At 46.0% G+C, this 21113-nt stretch overlaps 2 protein-coding genes across 3 annotated transcripts; both read left to right on the plus strand.

The window, feature by feature from the left end:
- Positions 1-975: 975 nt before the first annotated feature.
- Positions 976-20822, plus strand: LOC101155076 (neuronal acetylcholine receptor subunit alpha-2). 2 transcript variants are annotated; one of them, XM_011491375.3, is made up of 7 exons: positions 976-994; positions 12491-12656; positions 15094-15245; positions 16285-16329; positions 16410-16519; positions 18336-19473; positions 19569-20822. In XM_011491375.3, exons 2-7 carry the CDS (start codon positions 12560-12562, stop codon positions 19692-19694), a joined length of 1668 nt encoding a protein of 555 aa, XP_011489677.1. In that variant the 5' UTR covers positions 976-994; positions 12491-12559; the 3' UTR covers positions 19695-20822. The 2 variants fall into 2 exon arrangements, with proteins under 2 accessions (XP_011489677.1, XP_004083362.1); XM_004083314.3 differs by lacking the exon at positions 976-994 and having other exon boundaries at positions 12016-12656.
- Positions 2035-5908, plus strand: LOC110017691. The gene is made up of 3 exons (XM_020714543.2): positions 2035-3947; positions 4460-5639; positions 5721-5908. Exons 1-2 carry the CDS (start codon positions 3436-3438, stop codon positions 4587-4589), a joined length of 642 nt encoding a protein of 213 aa, XP_020570202.1. The 5' UTR covers positions 2035-3435; the 3' UTR covers positions 4590-5639; positions 5721-5908.
- Positions 20823-21113: the final 291 nt, after the last annotated feature.

The raw sequence follows: 21113 nt of genomic DNA on the forward strand, positions 1-21113 counted from the left end.
ATTTCCTGTACTGTAAACTTTTCTTGTGTCTGTATCTCTGTCATGTCTTGTCTCCTAACAGATGCTCTGGTGTTTTTGGCTTTGTCTATCTTCATCTTGTTTTCTTGTTGACAAATCTAGTTTGTCCTGTAACAGATGTTCCAGCGGTTTCATATTTCTTCTGCTCTCTTTTTGCTCTTTTCTGTTCTAAAACCAAAGATCATGATGGTTCTCTCTTTGCTGCATTTGCTCACACATCTCCTTTGTTCTGGAACAGATGTTCTGACATTTACTGAGTCCGGTTCTGTGGGGGAATTCTTCTTGACAATGGGGTTCCGTGGTTGGATGCGTGTGAGCTTGTGATCTAAAAATTCTAAGAAATTTTGGGGGCATATTGGATTTACTGGATGATCAAGTGTCCTTTGATCTGCTTTTACTTTAACCCTTGTGCTATCCTAGGCACTTTAACGTTGGGAGTTGGGTCATCCAGACCCACCAGACAGTGCTCTGAACCTTTTTTCTTCAATGATTTGTGATCTTCACTGGTGTCATTGGATTACATGAAATCTTTCCACCTTGATCCACCTTTGTCATGGTAGGGAGAACACCTCAATGGTCAACTTGACCCCCATAGGATAGAAAAGGGTTAAGCTCCTGACGTTCATCTGTGACTCTCAAGTCTTTGGGAAATAAAACTTCAAACATAAACTTTTCAGGAAGAAGGAATAATTTAAACAACACACCTCCCTCTGTTCAGCAAGCCTCATATGTAAAATCAATTGCAGCTCTTTCTTTCCACTCCTTGCTCCTTCGTAGAGAGTGAAATCATTCAGTTTTAGCGTTTTCCCTCCAAACCCCTCCCAGCGGCAGACGGGGGCCACAGACCCAGCTTTCTCCAACCAAACCCTCATTGTGTGTCTGCATTTCTGCTGTTCCTGACGTGAAGAAGGAAACTCTCTGACTTCTGCTCTTATCGTCTCCAGACGTTCTACTTGGACTAAAACCCCCAAAACAGGTATGTAACTTCTTGTGAGTCCAGACAGGAATGAGACAAAACAGGAGTGAGACAAAACAGGAGTGAAACAAAACAGGAGAGAGGCCGACAGGAGTGAGAGCTGACCGGAGTGAGAGTTGACTGGGGTGAGTGATGACAGGAGTGAGAGCTGACAAGAGTGAGACAAAACAAGAGTGAGACAAACAAGAGTGAGACAAACAAGAGTGAGACAAAACACGAGTTAGATAAAACAAGAGTGAGAGCATACAGGGGTGAGAGCTGACAGGAGTGAGATCTGACAGGAATGAGACAAAACAGGAGTGAGAGCCAACAGGAGTGAGAGTTGTCTGGGGGTGAGTGATGACAGGAGTGAGAGCTGACATGAGGGAGACAAAACAAGAGTGAGACAAACCAGAGTGAGACAAAACATGAGTTAGATAAAACAGGAGTGAGACAAAACAGGAGTGAGAGTCAACAGGAGTGAGAGTTGACATGGGGTGAGTGATGACAGGAGTGAGAGCTGACATGAGGGAGACAAAACAAGAGTGAGACAAACAAGAGTGAGACAAAACACGAGTTAGATAAAACAAGAGTGAGAGCATACAGGGGTGAGAGCTGACAGGAGTGAGACATGACAGGAGTGAGATCTGACAGGAATGAGACAAAACAGGAGTGAGAGCCAACAGGAGTGAGAGTTGTCTGGGGGTGAGTGATGACAGGAGTGAGAGCTGACATGAGGGAGACAAAACAAGAGTGAGACAAACAAGAGTGAGACAAAACACAAGTTAGATAAAACAGGAGTGAGACAAAACAGGAGTGAGACAAAACAGGAGTGAGAGGCCGCAGGCCACAAGGCAAAACAAAACATCTGGAAGATGAAGAAAATTTTCAGTTCAAAGTTAGAGACTTTTTCGTTCATCTCTGGAATTGTGAGCGTTTTTTTTTTCATCAAAGTCCAATTATGAGAAAAGTTTGATCCTGAACTCTGCAGAGGAACATGCACTTTGAGGACTCGCTTTTTTGGACAAATGAAGTTAAAATGGACTGTTTTGGCAGCAGCGATCGTCTCCTTTGTGAAGACATTAAAAGATCAATAATGTCCTTTGGCTTGAGCTCCAGGGATTTAGCAGTAAATGGACAGAAAATATTAAAATAGTCTCTGTGTCTGTTCGCCCTCTTTGCTTTTATGAAGGACATGAGAGGAAGATGAAGGAAGAATTCGGACTGGTGTAGCTTCAGGAACTGCCTCTGAAGCAAATCCATCAGATGATCTCGTTTACAAAAGGTGAACCATTTCTCTCAGACTCACATTGGAGGTTTGGAGGGCTGTGAAGCTCCTCCCTTTTCTCCAACACCTCCAACTTCAGACAGAATATTGATGGACCAAAAGAAAAGCTAAAAAGGACACAAGGAAGAGAAGAGAGGCTTTGCTTTATTTAGAAAAGTAGAAATATCTGTTTTCTGTGACTTTCTGGATCCACTTTTGGAACAATTGGCTCTAAAAACATCAGAATCGACTCTCAGAGTGGGTTTTTGTGCGCCGGCGCTGGTGTTTTCCGTCTCAGAGACAGTGTGAACGTGTAGCGACAGCCGTGAAACCGGCCTCTTCAGGCTTTGACAGGATCCTGGATGGAAGCCAAACTTCACATCAGCTCCGACTCACAACCCTTCGCCAGAAATGGTCCGATCTGCCGGGTTCACAGAAAACCACACTGCATCAGACAGCGGGGATGTTTTCTGCACCACAGAGCCGGAAAAACAAATCTAACGAAATGAGTTTGTGAAGTCATTCTCAAATTACTTGAGATTATTTTTTGTGCGTAATTCCAGCTTTTGTTCGAGTTCTTCCATGTGGATTTTTTAAAACTTTTATGTTGTCTTTAAATCCTTCAGAATCTTCATCAAACTCCTGGTGTCCTGCACTCAGGTCCACCACAAATCCTGATAAAAAAATGATTTAGATCAATGTTCTTTGGAGTTTTCAAAAACAACACTTTAAGGCGGCCGTGAAGATGAAAGAATACGACTCAAACACCATCATGGAGGTCATGGGACATCAGGGAGGAAGCTCTGCAGACGTTTACCAAGACGAGCTGCTGCTTCCACACTGAGGTGTTCAGCTGAGAGGACTTTAAGGTTCTGCTCCGTCTGTCAGTGATCCATCAAAAGACGTCTGCTCTGCAGCTTTTCTTGTTTTATTCTGTCAGGAATTAGAGTTGAGACATCAGGAGAGTACATTCTCTACAGAAAGAGCTCTAAGTTTACTGCAAAAACAGTTCAAAATATTGAAAATGTTCTAATTCAGATGGAAAACCTACCAATAGTCTGTGGAGATCCTCGTGGATCTGAAGTGTCTGAAGGCCACTTTGGTTTTTGTCTAAACTGTTGAAGAGTTTGAAGAACTTTCAGATTTGAACTGAAATCTTCTTCAGACTTTGACCTTAGAGCCCTCCCAGGAAACCATGGAGCAGTCCTGGATGCTCCTCGTCCTTTTCTTGGTGTCCATGGCGCTGCAGACTATTGGCCAAAGTGGAGATGATAAAGGAGGGTCAGGCTTTGACCTCCTCTCAGGAAATTCCTCGCTGCGTGCTGTCGGCGATGAGCCTGGCGGCGTGGAAAACGGCCTGGTTGGAGCAGCATCTCTACCCTCCTCGTCTCTCAGCACTGAGGCTCTGCAGGAACGGTGCTTCATTCGCTTCAGCACTCGGGCTGCGGCGCCGGCCCAAACGGTTCAGCGAGAGGAGATGGCCGTCCTGCAGGCCATTCAGCTCCAAAACAAGGAAGTGATGGAGCGGTTGGATCACTTTGTGAAGGCGGAGCTGAGTGATCAGAGTTATGAAGACGCGATAAAGCGAAACATTGTCGGCATCCAAGACGACCTCAAAGTCTGCAGCAAAGCGGTGGAGAAGGCTGAGGAGGATCTGGAGAGGCAGCTAGGAGGAGAAACGCCGGAATCCATCACAGTGATGCAGAAGTGAGTATGAGGGGATGAAGAAAAGTCTTCCTGCTGGTGCCGAGGAATCCTGGTTACATGAAACTGAAAGAAAAGGGAATTACGCTGAATTGCAACATATCGTTTGTTCCAGGACAATACAAGATGTATTGTATAGTTGAAATGAATTCAGGCATGGAGGGGTTAAATATTTTTATCCGTAAATTAAGAAAGAAAAAAAAAAGGAAAATATCAAGGATAAGCCCGTATCATCATGAGGCCACCACCATGTTTCTCAATGCCATATAGATTCTTTTTTTTAATTTAATTTGATTTTAATCTAAATCTCTATTTTAAATGCAAGATAAAAAAGGAAAGAAAATTGCAACTTAAACATCATAAATTAAATTAAAGATTTAAAATCTAAAAGCACGAAAGCTGAAAATCAGGAAATCTGAACGTCTAAAGAAAAGTTTTGTATTTTATGATTTTGTTTTCATGGATTCTTTCCGTGTCCGTCCTCGTCTTAACGCTGAGACCTGCTGTCTGTTCAGAATCAGAAAAGGCTCTGCGGCCTTGGAAAGTTTGCTTCAGACTGCAGAGGACGTGGCCAGCAGGTTGGAGGGCTCATGGCAGAACCTGGAAGCTTCCTTCACCAGGACGAACATCAGACTCCACCGCTGAAGATCCGTACCGTGTGTCCACACGGACGTGAACCTTCCCTCAGTCACCTGATCTTCACAGCAGTGAAACGTTCCAGGCTGAGCTCCTCATCAGCTGTGATGTTCAACAGAAACGCTCAGTGGGCAGAAAAAGGCATTTCCTCTGAACTGTTTCAAAGCCACAACTTCCTACTTTCCATTCAGGCCTCATTTGTAGACTCAGGGAGGCCAAACATGAGCCAGATGAATATTTATGAATCCTGGAGGAGGAAATGGACCGGTACACCGGTTCCAGGGTGAGAATGGAGGTCAGGAGAGACTCAACAACATGGAGGGGGGAAGAGCTGCTGCTGGATTTTTTCCAAACCAAGAAGTTTAATTAGAAACACAACACCTTGCTGGTTTCAAACAGGAGAAAGTTGTGTGTAAGCATTTCAGGCTCATGTTCTGTTTGTCTAGAATTCAGATTTTCTGTAACGTTCATACAAATAAAGACGTCAAATGTCGTGTATGTGTCAGCTTATCTCTGGGGAAATATCCCTTAACAAAAAGTACTACATCTGAGGTTTATTTTTAGCAAGTATACCTGGGTATGCGCATACCAAGTGTACTTTGAACCATACACAGATAGTGTAAGAAATATACTAACTGAATACTTCTTCAGGCTAAACTGAAACATTTCAAGTTTACAGAAAGTAGATAGTTGGCTACATAAAAAATAAGCTTCAAGCCTCTTAATTTTATTATAGTCTATATACTTAAAGACTTTTTGTAATAAAAGAATAGATATTTTTGGTGGGGGGTTGAAATATCTGTTCTTGATGGTCACTTTGGGCAAAACACACCACAGAAGTCAAAAATTCTGACCCCACTGGCAACAATTCTATAAAATAGTTTTTTTTTAAAAAGTCTGTCAGTGGGGACAGAAAATGGCTGTCATGGCACCTCTGTCATCCCCGCCCCTCTGCTCTGCTCCTGACTCCACCAGCTGTGACCAATTCACCCTCATCAACTCTGCCCTTCTTAAGGAGACCCAGCTCCACAACTCATCGCCAGATCGTTACCCCTTATGGTGACTAACCTGGTCTCAGTCTCGCTCATGTTTATGCATCCTATGCTGATCTTGCAACTAACCTTACTATTCCTGTCCCAGGATTCCTGCTCGCCAGTGTCACCTGTGTGGAAGTCAGTTCGAGCCCCCCTGCTGTTCTGGAAATACCACCCTCTGCTAGCCGCGCTACTACCTCCAGCCACGCCTCAAGCTTCGCTCCTCTCTGGATCACATTCACGCCAGCAACATCTTCCTGGAAGGAAAGAATAAAAACCCTTTCTTACCTCTCATCTACCTGCGTCTTCATTCTGGGTTCCAGCATCTGGGTCTGCCGCTCCTCCGAATCATGACAGAACGATCTGGCCAAACCTCCGACCCAGCTGACCCAGAGGGACTCCGCTACTCCGTTCGTCAGCAAGGGATCACCCTGGGACGCCAAGCGGATGCCTTATCCCAAATGGCAACAGCTCAACAGGAACTTTTCAGACGCTTGGACGGTATGACGCAAACATTAATGGAATTATCCGGGCAAATGTCTAACCCTGTCACCACAGCAACGCTTCCGTCTTCCGGCAACACATCCGCTTCCGCCGCGCCCCCGGAAAACTTCCGCCTGCAACCCGAGCCTTTCTTCGGTGACGTAGAAGCCTGCAGCGGGTTTCTCCTTCAATGCCAACTACTGTTCCAGCAGGCCCCGAGGTATTATTTTTCGGACCTCAGTAAAATTACATTAATCGTGAACTCACTGAGAAATAAAGCCTTGCAATGGGCTCAAGCCTTCCTAGCAGCTAATCCTATATCCCACTTATCATTCGACCGCTTCATTGGGGAATTTCAACTTGTTTTTGATCAACCCAAAAAACAAGAAGAAGCCACCAGAAAACTCCTCGCACTCAGACAACGAAATCGCCCCATAAATGACCACGTCATTGACTTTAGGATTCTCGCCGTGGAAGCTGGTTGGTCCGACCCGGCCCTTCGGGGCATTTTCTATCAATCCCTCAATGAATCCATTAAAGATCATTTGTGTACGCAACCAGAGGCCCATAACTTTGAAGATCTCGTTTCTGCAGCCCTGCGCTCGGATGCTCGCCTAAGGGAGCGCCACCAGGAAAGATCGCTCCTGCACGTAAGATGTCCAACAAAGCCATGCAAATTATTAACCCTCCTTTTCCTCCCGCCAGTGCTTTAGAAATTCCACACGGCCCTCCCGAGGAACCTATGCAGGTTGGACTCTCTAAAATTTCTGCTGAAGAACGTCTGAGACGTCGGAACGAAGGCGCATGCTTTTACTGTGGACTTCAAGGACATCAAGTAAACCAGTGTGAGTTACGTTTAAACTCCAGAACCCCCCGCTAGAAGGCAGGCCGCGGGCGGGTGAGTCCACCTCTCTTTCCGAGGATTTTTTACTTCTCCCTGTCAAGCTATGTCACCAGTCCAAAGTAGCCGACCTCCAAGCTCTCGTTGATTCAGGTGCTGAACAGAGTCTCATCGATCATAGTCTTGTTTCTAGTCTCTCACTTCCCCTCGAAAAACTCGACACCCCAGTCAAAGCGGCCGGGTTGGGTGGGCAACCCCTCTCTCTTATTACTCACCGTACTAAACCTATTATGCTTGTCACCTCCGGTAATCATAGAGAAAACATCCAGTTTTTCATCACCCGCACTCCCCAGACTCCCATAGTTTTAGGCTTCTCGTGGCTCAGGAAGCATAACCCCCAGCTCGATTGGGTTAACCACCGCGTTATTAACTGGAGTGAATTTTGTTTGGCCAATTGTCTCCGATCTGCTATTTCCCCCGTCGTTGGTCCCACTACCAGCCGTCCGGAGGACATTGATCTTAGTAACGTTCCCGTCTGTTATCATGACCTCGCCGCAGTCTTTAGCAAAACCAAAGCAGGGTCATTACCTCCACATAGGCCCTATGATTGTTCCATCCGCCTCTTGGATGGTGCTACATTACCTAAAGGAAGGTTGTTTAATCTCTCTGGTCCCGAGAAGGTTGCCATGGAAAAATACATCCATGAGGTGCTATCTTCGGGACACATTCGCCCTTCCTCTTCTCCTGCAGGGGCTGGTTTTTTCTTTGTAGAGAAAAAAGACAAGTCCTTAAGACCCTGCATTGATTATCGTGAGTTAAATCAGATTACAGTTAAAGACAAATACTCCCTGCCTCTCATCAGTTCCGTGTTCGACTCCATTCAGGAAGCTCGCATATTTTCCAAGCTCGACCTCCGCAACGCATACCATCTCGTTCGCATTAAAGAAGGAGATGAATGGAAAACTGCTTTCAAGACTCCATTAGGTCACTACGAATATCTGGTCATGCCCTTCGGTTTAACTAACGCGCCTGCTGTTTTTCAACGTCTTGTCAATGACGTCCTCCGTGATTTCATAGACCGCTTCGTTTTTGTCTACCTGGATGATATCCTGATTTATTCCACAGACACCGCTCAACACAAGAATCACGTTCGCACGGTTTTACAGAGACTTTCTGTAAATCATTTATTTGTTAAGGCTGAGAAGTGCGCTTTTCATACGTCCGTTATTCCGTTTCTCGGATACATTTTCGAGGCAGGTAGCATCCGCCCTGACCCCGCAAAAATCGAAGCCGTTTCTCAGTGGGAACCACCCAAAACTCGTAAAAAGTTGCAGCAGTTTTTAGGTTTCGCCAACTTCTATCGCCGTTTTATCAGGAATTACAGCTCCATCGCCGCGCCTCTTACTCAACTCACTTCCACCTCTAAGACCTTTGAATGGAGCTCTGCTGCTCAGAATGCCTTCGATACCCTTAAAAGAATGTTCGTCTCAGCCCCCATCCTGATCCAACCTGACACCAACCGGCAATTTGTTGTGGAGGTTGACGCCTCGGATTCTGGGGTTGGGGCAGTCCTGTCACAGAGAGAGGAAGCATCTGGAAAATTAAAACCCTGTGCCTTCTTCTCAAAGAAGCTCTCCCCGGCTGAAAAAAATTACGATGTGGGCAATCGTGAACTGTTAGCCATAAAACTTGCCCTCGAGGAATGGCGTCATTGGCTGGAGGGAGCGGCTCTTCCTTTCATAGTATGGACAGACACTAAGAATCTTTCCTATCTCCGTTCTGCAAAAAGACTCAACTCACGTCAAGCCCGTTGGTGCTTGTTCTTCGATCGATTCAAGTTCACAATCACCTACAGACCCGGATCCCGGAACGCAAAACCTGACTCTCTGTCTCGAAAATTCTGCTCCTCTGAGTCCACCACCACCTCCAACATTCTCCCTCCTACCTGTGTTATTGGTAACCTCACCTGGGACATCGAAACCAGGGTCGCCCAAGCTCAAGGTGAGGAGCCGAATCACCCTACTCCACCTAATGGCACTCTATATGTCCCCAGCTCCCTAAGGTCGGACGTGCTAACCTGGGCCCATACCTCCCGCATCGCCTGTCATGGAGGGGTTCACCGGACCCTCCATCTCCTCCGCAGACGATTCTACTGGCCCTCCATGACCAGAGACGTCCGGGAGTATATAGCCGCCTGCACCACTTGTGCTCGGTCCAAGACATCCCACTCTCCTCCCTCTGGTCTGTTGCATCCTCTGCCCACTCCCAGTCGGCCCTGGTCCCACATTGCGGTAGACTTTGTCACCGGTCTTCCTCCATCCCATGGTCACTCAATTATTTTCACTGTCATAGACCGGTTTTCTAAATTTGTTCATTTCATTCCTCTACCCCAGTTACCTACCGCCACCGAGACCGCCGACATCCTGGTTCATCACGTTTTCCGTCATCATGGCATTCCGTCCGACATAGTGTCTGATCGAGGCCCTCAATTCTGTTCTCAAGTCTGGAAGGCATTTTGCTCCGCCCTGGGTGCCACAGTCAGTTTAACTTCGGGCTACCATCCCCAGTCCAACGGCCAAGCCGAACGGGCTAATCAGGAGCTGGAAGCATCCCTCCGTTGCCTAGCTGCCGACAATCCTTCGGACTGGTCCAAATATTTGGTATGGATAGAATACGCCCATAACTCTCATCCCTCTTCTGCTACAGGGGTGTCTCCCTTCGAAGCCTCCCTCGGGTTCCCACCACCACTGTTTCCGTCTCACAAACTGGACTTGGCAGTGCCCTCAATACAGGAACATCTCCAGCGCTGTCAACGCGTCTGGCAACAAACCAGGGCAGCTCTCCTCCGGACAAAGGAAAGCAACTGCCATACGGCCAACCGTCACAGGGTGGTGGGGCCCAGTTATCAACCCGGACAGAGGGTATGGCTGTCATCCCGGAACATCCCCATCCAGGCCACGTCACGCAAACTTGCTCCCAGGTACATCGGTCCATATACTATCGACAAAATCATTAATCCCTCCTGTGTCCGTCTTCACCTCCCAGCCGCTCTCAAGATCCACCCGTCCTTCCACGTCTCCCAGATCAAGCCGGTCTCTGACAGCAGTTTATGCCCGCCTTCCGCTTCCCCACCACCCGCCCGGCTCATCGATGGCGCTCCGGCGTACACCGTTAGCCGCATCTTGGACGTCCGGCGCCGGGGTCGCGGCCATCAGTTCTTGGTCGATTGGGAGGGGTATGGTCCTGAGGAACGCTCCTGGGTCTCCCGTTCGCTCATTTTGGACCCCACCCTTATCTCCGACTTCTACCGTGCCAACCCGGATCGTCGTCCTGGACCGCCTAGAGGCGGTCGTTAGGGGGGGGGTACTGTCATGGCACCTCTGTCATCCCCGCCCCTCTGCTCTGCTCCTGACTCCACCAGCTGTGACCAATTCACCCTCATCAACTCTGCCCTTCTTAAGGAGACCCAGCTCCACAACTCATCGCCAGATCGTTACCCCTTATGGTGACTAACCTGGTCTCAGTCTCGCTCATGTTTATGCATCCTATGCTGATCTTGCAACTAACCTTACTATTCCTGTCCCAGGATTCCTGCTCGCCAGTGTCACCTGTGTGGAAGTCAGTTCGAGCCCCCCTGCTGTTCTGGAAATACCACCCTCTGCTAGCCGCGCTACTACCTCCAGCCACGCCTCAAGCTTCGCTCCTCTCTGGATCACATTCACGCCAGCAACATCTTCCTGGAAGGAAAGAATAAAAACCCTTTCTTACCTCTCATCTACCTGCGTCTTCATTCTGGGTTCCAGCATCTGGGTCTGCCGCTCCTCCGAATCATGACAATGGCCTTACTAAATTCTTATTTAAGAAAAAAATTCTAGTCCCCAAGACATGTTTTCTTTAAAACTAAGATTATTTTTCTGTTGAAAAACCTTTTTGATAAGATTTTTTTTCTTGCAAGCGGAGGACGGTTGCTTCCACGAAGTACGTTAAAAAGTAATAACGCACACTTCGAAGGCCATTAAACCGCTTATACCATGGTCACTTACAAAAGCAATAAATTTCGACTTTGTGTCCTGACAGACCCGTGTCTGTGAGGGTTTCCTCCGAGTGTTTCGGTTCCTCCACCTATCCAAATTGAATCCAAATGAATGTACCCCTGGAGCAATGAGGTCAAGGTGCATTAGCCCTGCACTTATAGGGACATGGCAAATACATCATGACCGTGTGCTATAGCTCCTGGAGGACTTCAGGCAGGACTAAGGGCGATTCAAAAAAAACATCATTCTTACAGAAACTGCAAAGATCCAGTTCCCAAACTGGATCTTTCTTCTGTTACTTCTGTAACAGAGTTACCAGTAGTTTGGAAGTACTTGTAAAGGAGAATGCAAGTCAGGTAGCTGCTGGAGTGTGCTGCAGTGTCCTCTGTCAGAAGGAGACAGATCCAACAATTTGAATCCAACCACTTTCTGGGAGGTGGTTGGAATCAGTGGATGTGAGTCTCCTTCTAACAGAGGTTGCTCCATTCTGTAGAAGTTGCTTATCCATCAGTGGAGTAAGCTGTTCTCATTTAACCTCTGAAGACCCGAGCTAATATTTGAGCTAACCCTCAACACACATATAGTCAAAGGGCCCAGTTAAGCAGAATTAACTGGGAATTAGAGCCGCTGCTCCTCCATATCCATGAGGAGCCAGTTAAGGTGGCTCAGGCATCTGGCCTGGATGCCTCACCGAGGTGTTCTGGGCATGTCCCACTGGGCAGAGACCCTGGGGGAAGCCCAGGTCCCACTGGAGAGTCTACATCTTTCTGTTGGCCTGGGAATGCCTCTGGGTCAATGTAGAAATTGTACAAAATCTCCATCAAATACATATATCAGTTGGTACTTTTGCACAATCCTCTTAAGAAAATTAAATAAAAGAGCAGAAAATAGAATAGGCAAATCAACCAAAACATTGTGCGTTTGTGTGTGTATGTGTGTGTGTGTGTGTGTGTGTGTGTGTGTGTGTGTGTGTGTGTGTAAGAGGGAGACAGGGAGGCGGGAGGAGGAGTCACAGAGCAGCGTATCATAAATGATATCGGCTCTTCGTCTTTGTTGGTCGGATGCTGCTTAGCTGCAGGAGGTATCTGACCCCCACCCTCACCCCCCAGGACTGGTTCAGGACCAACTATGTCATGAAAAATAATGATCTGTAACTTAAATCGTCAAAACTAGGGTCTGCTCCGAAGTTTGCCGTCTGCGTAAAAGTGCGAGCTTGGATTTTACGCACACCGGACCTGGTACGGTGAATTCTCACACTCTATGTGTGAACATTTGTGACGCGGATCGTAAATGAGTTCATCAGAGGGGAGGCTTTCTCCGTGATTCTCCCTCCGTGAAACTGTCCACCTCCTGCGCCAGCCCTCCGGCTCGCGCGCGCGCGCACAGGTCTGCGCTTGCTCTGCTTCCCTGCTGATCCATGAGGCACTGGTTGCGAAGCCGAGCTTCAGGCTGCGCGCTGACACCCCCACCCCACGCGTGGCAGCGTTAACCGTAAAGTTATGCTGAAATGTGTTTCAGCCGAATAGATGAAACATGCACTTCTGGATCTGACTGCGGACGGAACCGGCTCCTCCACGCTTCCCCCTGATGAAGTTGGGCAAGCCTGTGGACCGAGAGATGGAGATGAACCCTCTGTTCTTCACGGGGGCTCACGTGGTGTGGGCGCTTCTTCTCACTCCGGCAGGTGAGCATCTCATTTCATGCAAGTCTTAGATAAACTGAGACCTGAGCAGAAAACCGCACCCGCTGCGGGTTTCAAAAACATACGTTTCAGTTTGTTCACGCAAATTTCCCTTTCATCTTCATCTTCATCTTCATCTTCTTTAGTTCATGGAAAGCAAAGCTCTGAAGATTTAAATTCGCACATTTTCCGGGAGCATTTCCTTATAACAAAATAATTTTAAAGATCAAACATCTTTCGGTGGCAAAACAAAACCTTAGGAAGATTTTCATCGAGACATTTGGACTCATAAGGAGAAAAAAAACTCAAATTAATGAACCTGCAGGATCATCATGCAGGACACAGTATCTGATCAGAAATACTTTTGAAGTGTTTTTAACCAAACTGCTGCTGCTTCACAGAAGAGCCAGTTTTCATGTATCTGAGGCTCAAATCATTTTCTGCTTGACAAACCTCAGACGTTTAATTTGTCAGCTTGTATTAGCTTACTTTGAAGCTCCGGGCAGAAGGGATGGAGAGAAAAGACAAAAGAAGAAAAGACGAGTGGACATGACGTGAAGAAACCACTTTGTGGAAAAGTTCCTTTTTTGATTGCAGCCTCAATCCTTGAGTAAAGAATCAATTCTCCGCAGAAAATGGTGTCAGAAGAAACTCCGGCTGCTGAATTTGGATGATTCTCTTTCAGAAAAGTCATTTCATGAGAGCGCAGCTGGATCTCGTGTCATTTTGCCTTCAATGCAAAATCAATCATGGCAGTGACCTTCACCTGTGTGTGAGTGATGCTCTGAAACAGGAATAGCCAGCAAACGCTGCTCTCCGGTTTCTGACTGTTCTGAGGTGGGTTCCTTTCCGTCCAGAGTCTGTTATGAGTCTAGCTGATGGCCGATCAGCTGAAAGATGTGGAAACTGGATGAGGGTTTGTTCAGGCTGTCCCATGACTCCACCCCTCCATCAGCGATTCTGTCTTAAGTCACTGGCTGAATTATGACAGCCCAATCTCAGCAAGAGCGCCTCTGGCCTGAGAAGCTGCTGACTCCATCATCCAAAGCGGACAGTGTTTTACACTCCTCGCCAGGATGCTTGGCTGCCGTCCAGCGTTCTCCGAGCTGGATGGAGGAGGAGGTGTCATATCGTTTCAGGAGCACTGGCAGCAAACTTTGATCTGAGTGTCCCAGGAGTCTCTTTTCTAACCACACATCTGCTCCAGGACGCACAAACACACCAGCGGGACTGTCTGGATCACAAGTCAAGCTTCTGCGCTTCTCTGCAGGATTACAGTTGGATCCTGATGAAAGGAGAGAAGCTGGACTTTATAAGTGTACGGAACGCAAAAGAACCTCGTCCTTTTGGTAGTTTCCTAACCCAAATGTTTTAAATGGTTAAATCAGATACAGCAAATGTGTTAAATAAATACACTTTAAACCCTTTTTTTCACACTTCTCATGTTCTGTAGGTCAATCTTTCAGTTGTTAAGTCTTTTAACTAAATCAACAGTGCAGCTCCTGTGACGGACTGGCGACCTGGCCAGGACATCCCCTGCCTTCGCCCACGAGTGGCGGGGATAGGCTCCAGCAACCCCGTGACTCTGAAAGGGACAAAACGGGTTTAGAAGACGAATGCATGAATGAGCAGTGCAGCTCCCTATTCAGTGAAAAACAATCTTTTTTATCTCCAGATTAAACTATTCTACTATAAACATTTTTTAAACTTATTTTAATCCACAAAAAAGAAGGTATTGAATCTGAACGAATGGCAAGACGTTTTGAAGAAACATCCAGAATGTTCAAAGTTGTTTCCAACTGTCTGGCATGGTGGAGGAGGGATGATGGTTTGTGCCACAAAGCTGGAGTCTGCAGAAAACTGATTTTTTTCACGTCTGAAGCCAGGACATGAAAGAAAGCAGAAACTTTGGAGATGCAGATCCGATCTGCATCTGGAAAAGTGCTTAAGACCATTTTTGCCTCAGAAATGTTAAAAGAAACTAAAACAAAGATTGAAGGTTTTTGTGTACTGTAGGTTTCTGCAGCTTAAGAAAACAGATCAGACCACATTTTCCTTTACATGCCTATTAGAAACTGAATATAAAAACGGGATTTCCTGATGGAGCTGATGCCTCCTGCACCTTCTCCCTGACTGCTGATGAAGATTTCTTAGGATGTTGTAAATCTGATGAGACTCCCACGCTGTGCTCGGCTCTTGTGATGAAGGAGACGACAAATCTGCTGCTGTTTGTCCAAAAGGGATCAGGCGTTTGACCCCAGCACGAGCAGAAATTCATCTCCACCAAACGGATCACAGATGTTCTATAAAAGATCCGACTGTCATGGGATTCAGGATAGATTCTGGGAACACGTAAAACGTTAACGTGACGGTTGATTGAAATATTTTCTAAACTGATTTGTTGATGATGTCATGAGTTAAAGAAGTTGTGTCTCTGCAGTCTTTTGCTACGATAAGAGCCACGCCCATGCAGAGGAGGAGCTCTTCCAGACTCTGTTCACCGGCTACAACAAGTGGTCCAGACCCGTCCCCAACATCTCTGATGTGGTCATCGTCAAGTTTGGACTCTCCATCGCGCAGCTCATTGATGTGGTCAGTCTGGTGCCGTGTTTAAAGTCCAGAAATACGGGAAGTTTTCTGATTTAAATAAAACCCAAACTGAGACTTTATGATTTAAAAGAACGATTTAAAAAGTTTAAAGCTTTTATTCAGTAAATGAGCTCATTTCAAATGTGACACAGATTCTAAATAGAGCTCGGTTACCATGGTTACTGTGGTGTAGCATCTGTTCCCTTAGAACTTAGTTTGAAGATGTCTGGACTTGGATGTTCTCCTCTTCTGGAGTTTTGGGGTTGAGTTTCTTGAAAGGATTCTGGGTCCAAATGACACCTCAGTTCTTCAGAACCACGTTTAAAGATGGCCTCCTCTCTGATGCCTCAGCCTTGAACCTTTTGCAGACGCTCAGGATGAGGTTTTTCACAGAGGTTTCTGGAATTATCCAGGATCCTTTCTGAAAGATGCTGAGTGGCTTTTCCTGACGCACAGAGATTTTTCTAGTTTCTCTAACTCTTTTCATGTTTTGCTCTGTAGATTTTCCTCAACCTTTATATGCATTCATTCACAGAGCCGGGTATCGAACCAGCGAGCTTCTGCTCCAAGGATTCCCCATGTATTTTGATGGAGTCAAAAATCCTGGAATATTTTGAAAAGTACAAGGATTTGAAGGAGCAAAAGTCACAGCTGGAAAAAGCTGAAAGAGCTGAACATTTGAATAGTTGAATGGTTGAAATAGATGAAACATTGTAGGAGGAGTTAAGTGGTAAAAAAATGGTGAAAGATACTAGAAAAAAGAAACAGAAACAGGAAAACACTGGGTTGGATGCTTAAACGCATTCAACCAATTAAAATAAATAAATTCCGGCTTCTCCTCCAGCTGAATCTTTTCAAAGTTTCTCTGACTGCTCTGAGATGTTTGAAATGAGCTCATGTGTGGTGTCACATGTAGCAGTTAAACGCTCATTTCCTAGAATTAAAACTCTGTTTTTGTCTGTATTCTATACATTTCTCCAAGCTGGAACTGCAGTGTCTGTCTTTGATCCGTTTCCCCTCCTTCCCTCCGTCTCTCTGTCAGGATGAGAAGAACCAAATGATGACCACAAATGTTTGGCTGAAACAGGTGAGAATCTTTAGGGTTTTGTCTCATACAGAAACTTTTCTGATCCATGAGTGGCTGAGATGTTCTCACACGCTGGACAGGAGTGGAACGACTACAAACTCCGCTGGAAACCGTCCGACTACGACAACGTGACGTCCATCAGAGTCCCGTCAGAACTGATCTGGGTTCCAGACATAGTCCTCTACAACAAGTGAGTGGTGTGAGTGAGGAGGAGCGTGAAGGCAGACGCGTGGTGAGGTTTGTTTCTGTGATCCATCCTGGAAACGTCTGCTTCACATCAGCAAATACAAGTTTGAACTTCCGTTTTTCTGCTGATGCACTAATATACACATGTAGATCTGCAGACTCTGTGTGTTTTTCTGTCTCTGAAGGATTTCATTTTCATTTACAACAAAGATTAGAAACAACAACAAGTTTGTCTGTTTTTTATGATAAAAAACATTTGACATTTATTTTGTTTTTGTGTCAGAATTATCAGATTCTTCAACCTTAAAATAATAATAATAATAACAACAATGATAATAATAATAATGATAATAAATCCCTGCTTTGAATTGGATGTTCCATAACAATGATAGAAATGAATGACATAAAAATACAGTTTTAAGTTAAAGAAGGCTTGATGAACAACACTAAATGTGTGAATTAATAAAAATTGTTTGGGAAAATGATCCAAATTGAAATCAAATAAAATTAAAACTGTAATAGTATATAATACTTATGTAGGAGCTATAGGTTTATAATAGTTTTATTAGATCTATATTCACAGATTTTCTGGATGAAGATGCTGCCATCTACTGTTCACTGACTGTTACTACTCCAAACTTCATCAATTCTTTTCTTCTTCATAATTTCTAGTCAAAATATTAAATAAATATTTATAATTGATTTAAAAGTAATACAATTTATTGACAAAGAACCTTCATCTGGGCCTTTTTTTAAGAGGAAGAAAAGAAAAGAAATAAAAATGAACAGGTTTTGGGTGGAATGAACTAAAAGCATCAAAGAAACACTTAAAAGTTGGTGGCAGAAATTTAAAACATTTCAAAATGTTTTATCAAATGAAATGAAACACGAGAGCAACACAAGCGTGATAAAACAGAGCAGATGAGTCGAAACTGGAAAACCAGACGCTTACATAGACTGAGGGTGATGAACTAAATGAAGCCAGCTGTGGACCATCAACCTGAACCTGCTGAGACTGAATCCTCACACTATCAGGATCCTCCACACTGTCAGCATCTTCTTCAAAGAAAACTTTGACATCCACCTCCTACCTAAATGATGGGGTGGAAGTCCTCTCCGGTTTTACTTTCGGACCATTGAACGGTCAGAGGATGAAGCATACTCCAGATGTTTTTGCAGAAAACCCCATCAGGAGGCGCCCCTGGAGGTTGGGGTGGAGATGGTTAGGCGTGTCTCCACCTCTGCCTCACAGGATTGTCCATGACTCCTCGTAGGTCCAGATATGTTTGCTTCCCCAAAAGGGGAGACGCTTCATCCTGACAGCTGAAGAGTGGTCCTCCATGGACACAAAGAATCACCTCCTGGTTGAAATGCAGTCAATGCAAACAATGATTTATTTGATTGAAGGAAGTTTGGATGAGGAGGTCTGCAGTGGTAGAGGAGAACGATGGAGGAGACGTTCTGTGGGTGGGGCAGAGGAGCTGAAGGAGGGACAGGGACCTCCATGGATGGAGGGGAAGGTGTAGCAGGAGGTGGTGAGTCCAGCCGTTATATGGGGTTAGAGACTCCGAGGCAGCAGAGATGAAGATGTGGAGGTTCCACGATGGATAGGATCCTCAGAGGAGCAAATCATGGTCGAAGTTCTGGAGAAAAATGAAGGAAGAGGCGATGGAGTTCTGCTCTCTAGAGCTTCTACTGTCAGCTTTTGGTGCAGTGAAAAGAGAGGAGGTGAATGAAATGATGATGAAGTGAAACCTGGAGTCTGTCACACTGTGAACGGAGATGAAGAGGCGGAGCTTCAATCTGTGTTTTTTCTGCAGCGCTGACGGGGAGTTTGCTGTGACCCACATGACCAAAGCTCACCTGTTCCACACGGGGAAAGTCCGCTGGGTTCCTCCTGCCATCTACAAGAGCTCCTGCAGCATCGATGTGACCTTCTTCCCCTTCGACCAGCAGAACTGTAAGATGAAGTTCGGCTCTTGGACCTACGACAAAGCCAAGATCGACCTGGAGCGGATCGAGAACACCGTGGACCTCAACAACTACTGGGAGAGCGGCGAGTGGGCCATCATCAACGCCGTGGGAACCTACAACACCAAGAAATACGACTGCTGCCACGAGATCTACCCGGACATCACCTACTTCTTCATCATCCGGAGGCTTCCTTTGTTCTACACGATCAACCTCATCATCCCCTGCCTGCTGATCTCCTGCCTGACTGTTCTGGTCTTTTATCTGCCCTCAGACTGTGGCGAGAAGATCACGCTGTGCATCTCTGTGCTGCTGTCGCTGACCGTCTTCCTCCTGCTCATCACCGAGATCATACCATCCACCTCGCTGGTCATTCCTCTCATCGGCGAGTACCTCCTCTTCACCATGATCTTCGTCACGCTGTCCATCGTCATCACCGTGTTCGTGCTGAACGTGCACCATCGCTCCCCCAGCACCCACAAGATGCCGCGCTGGGTCCACACCGTCTTTCTGGACCTGATCCCGCGCTGGCTGTTCATGCGCCGGCCCGCCCCCAACGGCAGGCGCCGCAGGCTGCTGCTCCTCCAGCAGGATGGGGCGCTGGGGCGTCTGCAGCCCCGGGTGTCCGCACTGGATATCAGCACCTCCTCCACCTGGCTGAGGGAGGGGGCCGTGCTGGAAAAGACTGAGAGGAGCTGCTATGAGGATCTGGAGCTCGGGACTCTTCAGTCCTACTTCTCCTTCCGTCCTCCTTCACCCAGACCTCCGGGGCAGACCCCCCCACAGCAGCTGAAAACCCCCCAGAACAGCCAGAGCTGGCGTGAGGGGGGCGGAGGCCCCAACAGACAGATGGGCGGAGCCAGAGTGGATTCCCCTAAAGTGCAGTGTGCCGAGTCGGGGTCTCTTCTTTCCCCCTGCGTCATGCGTGCGTTGGAGGGGGTGCACTACATCGCAGACCACCTGAGGGCTGAGGACGCCGACTTCAGTGTGAGTCCCCCCCCACCACACACACACACTTTACTTTTCACTGCAGTTAAAACGTAAAATCTCAACTCATGAAGCGTTTTTTTCTCCTCCTGCAGGTGAAGGAGGACTGGAAGTATGTTGCCATGGTGATCGACCGCATCTTCCTGTGGATGTTCATCATCGTGTGTCTGCTCGGGACAATCGGCCTCTTCCTGCCGCCGTGGCTCGCCGGCATGATTTAAGGTTTTTGGGAAACTGTCAAAGGAAAACTAAAATTCGGATTCAGTTTGTCATCATTAAAGAGGATGCTGCAGTTTATTCTAAATTTTAAGATGCTTTAGTCTGATGGGCTTCTTCCCATCAGAAATAAACATTTGAGGAGAGAGTCTCTAACTGCAACGGACTCTTTTCTGGATTTGATCCTTTTCTTCCATTTTCATTGACATGCTTCATGTCTCAAACTCTGTCAAGTTTTCTTTCATCATGTCTTCCCGGCTTTGCCACGACCTCCTTACATGTTGTTTATCTGATGCGATACATTTGGCGTCCCAAGCAGAAATCTTCCAATAAATATTTATGTCTCTGAATCCTGAGAGCCGAGACAAATCACCTTCAGAAAAACGTTTTTACTCCATATTGATGACTTAAATATTAAAGTAGATAAAGAGTAGTGCTGTTTAACCATGTAAAGGTGCAGGTAGAACCATTTTAAATACATTAACATGTTTATGGTGATGCCTTAATTCAAGTAAACTCCATCAGACACTCAAAAGACATAATTATATTAACATTTATTTTTTTTTGCAAAATGGAACGAAGCCTGCTGGAGTCTTAAAGTTCACATAATTGGTGTCAGCTATAAAAATAAAATGTATGTAATCAATGTTTTGTTGTTTTCCATAGCTTGATTGCATTTTCTAGGTTTCTAGCTGAAGTTATGTACAGAAAATCTGAATAAAGACGCTTCAGAGGATCCGTTCCCGCTCATTTCAGTGAAGCAGCCACTTCTGACCTCTATAGACTCTGTTTTATCTCCCAACAAAACCAGACCTCCAATTATCCCATCCAAACACAGGAGACAGCACTGGGAAGGCCAGGATGTCCTTATCTAAACGCCTCAGGTCTCAGTTTCAAATGAGTCAAAGGACACAAACAGAAGACACAAAAGAAGGGTCTGGTTCAGTCAGGAGGATAAACAGCTGTTAGGTTGGAGTGTTTGCTGCTGCTTCTGCTTTGCAGGGAGTCTGAGCTTATTTTTAAGCTTCCAGCTGCTCTTCATCGGGTTTGGAACAAACCCTTTCTGTTCAATTGTTGGTTTGAAAAAGCCTTAATTTAAGATTTTATTATTAAATACATGTGAAGTTTAACTCCAACACATTTGTGCTTTAATGTTCACCTTCTGTTGATTGAAAAAAATGACCCCCCCCCCCCCCCCCTCACTGGCAGATGCTCCAACCTCTCCTTAAATGTGAACATTGTTTTAAAATAGAAGGAGCCGCAATTCCAGAAGAAACTGCAGGTTTGATGCTGTGTTGCTGAATGAATATGAAACTTAAAGGCTAATCATTGGCAAAATAAAGAAAGACAGAAATGATCAAAGTTGAGCATAAATAAAGTAAAAACAGCACAATAACAAAAAATATTTGTTTGTGAAAAATGCC

Source organism: Oryzias latipes, chromosome 24 (assembly GCF_002234675.1).
Source record: "Oryzias latipes chromosome 24, ASM223467v1".
NCBI lineage: Eukaryota > Metazoa > Chordata > Actinopteri > Beloniformes > Adrianichthyidae > Oryzias > Oryzias latipes.